The sequence below is a fragment of the Cynara cardunculus genome (genome assembly GCF_001531365.2).
Source record: "Cynara cardunculus var. scolymus isolate 2C chromosome LG 12, CcrdV1, whole genome shotgun sequence".
In the NCBI taxonomy this organism is placed as follows: Eukaryota; Viridiplantae; Streptophyta; class Magnoliopsida; order Asterales; family Asteraceae; genus Cynara; species Cynara cardunculus.
The window spans coordinates 15,953,697-15,955,938 of NC_037539.1; the positions used below are offsets into that span (position 1 = coordinate 15,953,697).

General features: G+C 37.6%; 1 protein-coding gene across 1 annotated transcript; it reads left to right on the plus strand.

Annotated features, from left to right (window-relative positions):
* The first annotated feature begins 430 nt into the window (after nt 1-430).
* Nucleotides 431-1,265, plus strand: LOC112523742. Its single transcript, XM_025133419.1, has one exon. The coding sequence runs from the start codon at nt 431-433 to the stop codon at nt 1,187-1,189; it is 759 nt and encodes a 252-aa protein (XP_024989187.1). The 3' UTR covers nt 1,190-1,265.
* The last annotated feature ends 977 nt before the right edge of the window (nt 1,266-2,242 follow it).

The following is a 2,242-nucleotide window of genomic DNA, read 5'->3' on the forward strand; positions in this document are numbered from 1 at the left end:
GTAAATTCAGTCTTGTAACTTTATATATTTTTATTTATTTATTAAAAATTCAATTCTATTTTAATTTTGATTAGGATTAGTTGGAAAGACGAATTTACTTTTTCCTTCTTCCTACAAATTCAACACATCTCCCATTGACTCCCATATCCCCTTTTTCACACTACCCTCACTTCATTTCATCTGCTCACCGGAAACCACCGCAGATCACCACCCCCAAATGAATTCAACTCAAATTCTCCATCTTTTTCCCGTTTCAAATAACGCCTTTTCGTATCATCACTGGTAAACCTCCAACAAAATCCTAAATCCACCACCAACCATTACCTCTTATGTCATCAAAGTCTCACGTAAAAAACTAAAACCACCCAACAACTCGTATCATTTCTACTCCCAATTTATTGAAGTTCCAATCTTTTTCGATTTCTTGATAATGGGTTGTTGTGTCAGCACAAAGAAATCTCCGACGACTCCTGAATTCCAACGGCATTCGTCAAAATCAAGCAGAGCTCCGCCGCCGGTGGACGAAGAGACGGTGAAAGAAGTGCTTTCTGAAACTCCCAACGCCAACCATTTCTCAAAAATCGAAGATGAACCCACAAAGTATGTACCAAGAAAGATCCAACATCAACAGAATAACAATCTTCAAGATATGAATGTCTCCGAGATCTGCAGTACGATGAGCGAAAGTAACTCGACCACGACATTTGAAGAGGACGTCGAGGTTCTTCGCCGGAGAGTTACTGACAGATCGCCGGCAAAGTTAAGGAACCCGCAGCAGATTTCCGGGGAGCTTCGGGTGGTAAGAAATTCTCCGGTGAGAGGCAAACAACAGTCTCCTGGCCGTGTTAGATCCGTATCCGAAATCAACAACCGTGGTTCTGGGTATTATTCCACCGGTCGGCAGAGGCCAGTGCCGGCGTCTCGATCTAGATCTCCGGCGAATCGTGTGGTTGGCAGAGGAGGAGGTGGTGGTGCCAGAAATGGGATAGGAAGGAGCCCGTCGGCGAGGAAGACGGAAAGCTCACCGTCTCGATCCGGGTCGGGTTTACCTGAAAGAGTCCTGAAACCTGATGTGAGTTCGGGTATAGATACAGAGAGAGAAGAGAGCAGCTGGGCTCCGACAGATGGAAACGACGACGAATCAATTGATAACCCGCTTGTGTCCTTGGAATGTTTTATTTTTCTGTAGAAATTGTAATTTTGACCAATCTTGATAGATTATATAGTAATTTGCATGGTAAAATGAACAATTACCAAATAAGTCTTTGTTTACGCATTACTTTCTTATTTATCTTCTCGGATTACTATAAAAAAGATTGAAAATCTTATCTGGTAAGTGAGGATGACGATTCTTATTCAGGTAAAGTTGTTTACCATCGATTCTATTATGCCATTTTATGATTGAGAAATCTTACCAAAAAGTTGTTTACCAACAATTCTATTATGCAATTTTATGACTCTTACCTAATTACCGTTGATAAACCAACCTTTATATTTTCAAGATTTAATTTTTTGTGCACGCAAGACGTCCATTTTTTTGTGAGACCTATTAATCCAATGTAAAGGTTCATTGTTATTTCATGTAAATGTTTAATATTTTTGGTGTGAGGCTTCGATGTTTTTTATGTGAAGATTCCGTGTGTATCATGTGAAGTTTGGTTTTTTTATGTGAAGGTTCAATGTGTTTTTTCTTAAAAAATTCGGTACGTGAAGTACAGTAGTGCGGTAAAAAGTACCTAATAAGATGCCAAATTTATATCTATGTATATATGTAAAAGTGTGTGTATATATATATATATATATATATATGTATTAGTATTACGTACATGCAATATTCTTTCCATCGGTTTTAATAAGGGGTGTAGACTTTGAGTATCCATAATAGAGTTTCTTGAAGATCTTTTGCAGGAGCTTCTTTGCCACATCGAATTGTGAAAAAGCAAGTGAAAGAAACATAATTTTGCTGTAAAAGCACATGCTCTTAATAAGTTTGTAGGTTCCCCTTTTTTGTTGTTTTATTTGGCCAACAAGCTTGGGCTAAAGAGTAAAGATATGTTATTAACTACAAAATAATACTTGTAGCATTCAATAAAATATTTAGAAAAAAATATTCTCGTTTACTTTGTTTTACAAGGAATATATCCGATGAACTTCATCCATCGGATATAGTTCCAATTGGGTATCATCTGAACCTCAAATTATTAGGGTGGCGTTTGTTTTTTAAGAGGTGCTGAAGTCTGAA

Bases quoted from the DNA above. Each gene is read 5' to 3' on its own strand.
- LOC112523742 (XM_025133419.1), top strand. From the start codon at position 431: ATGGGTTGTTGTGTCAGCACAAAGAAATCTCCGACGACTCCTGAATTC.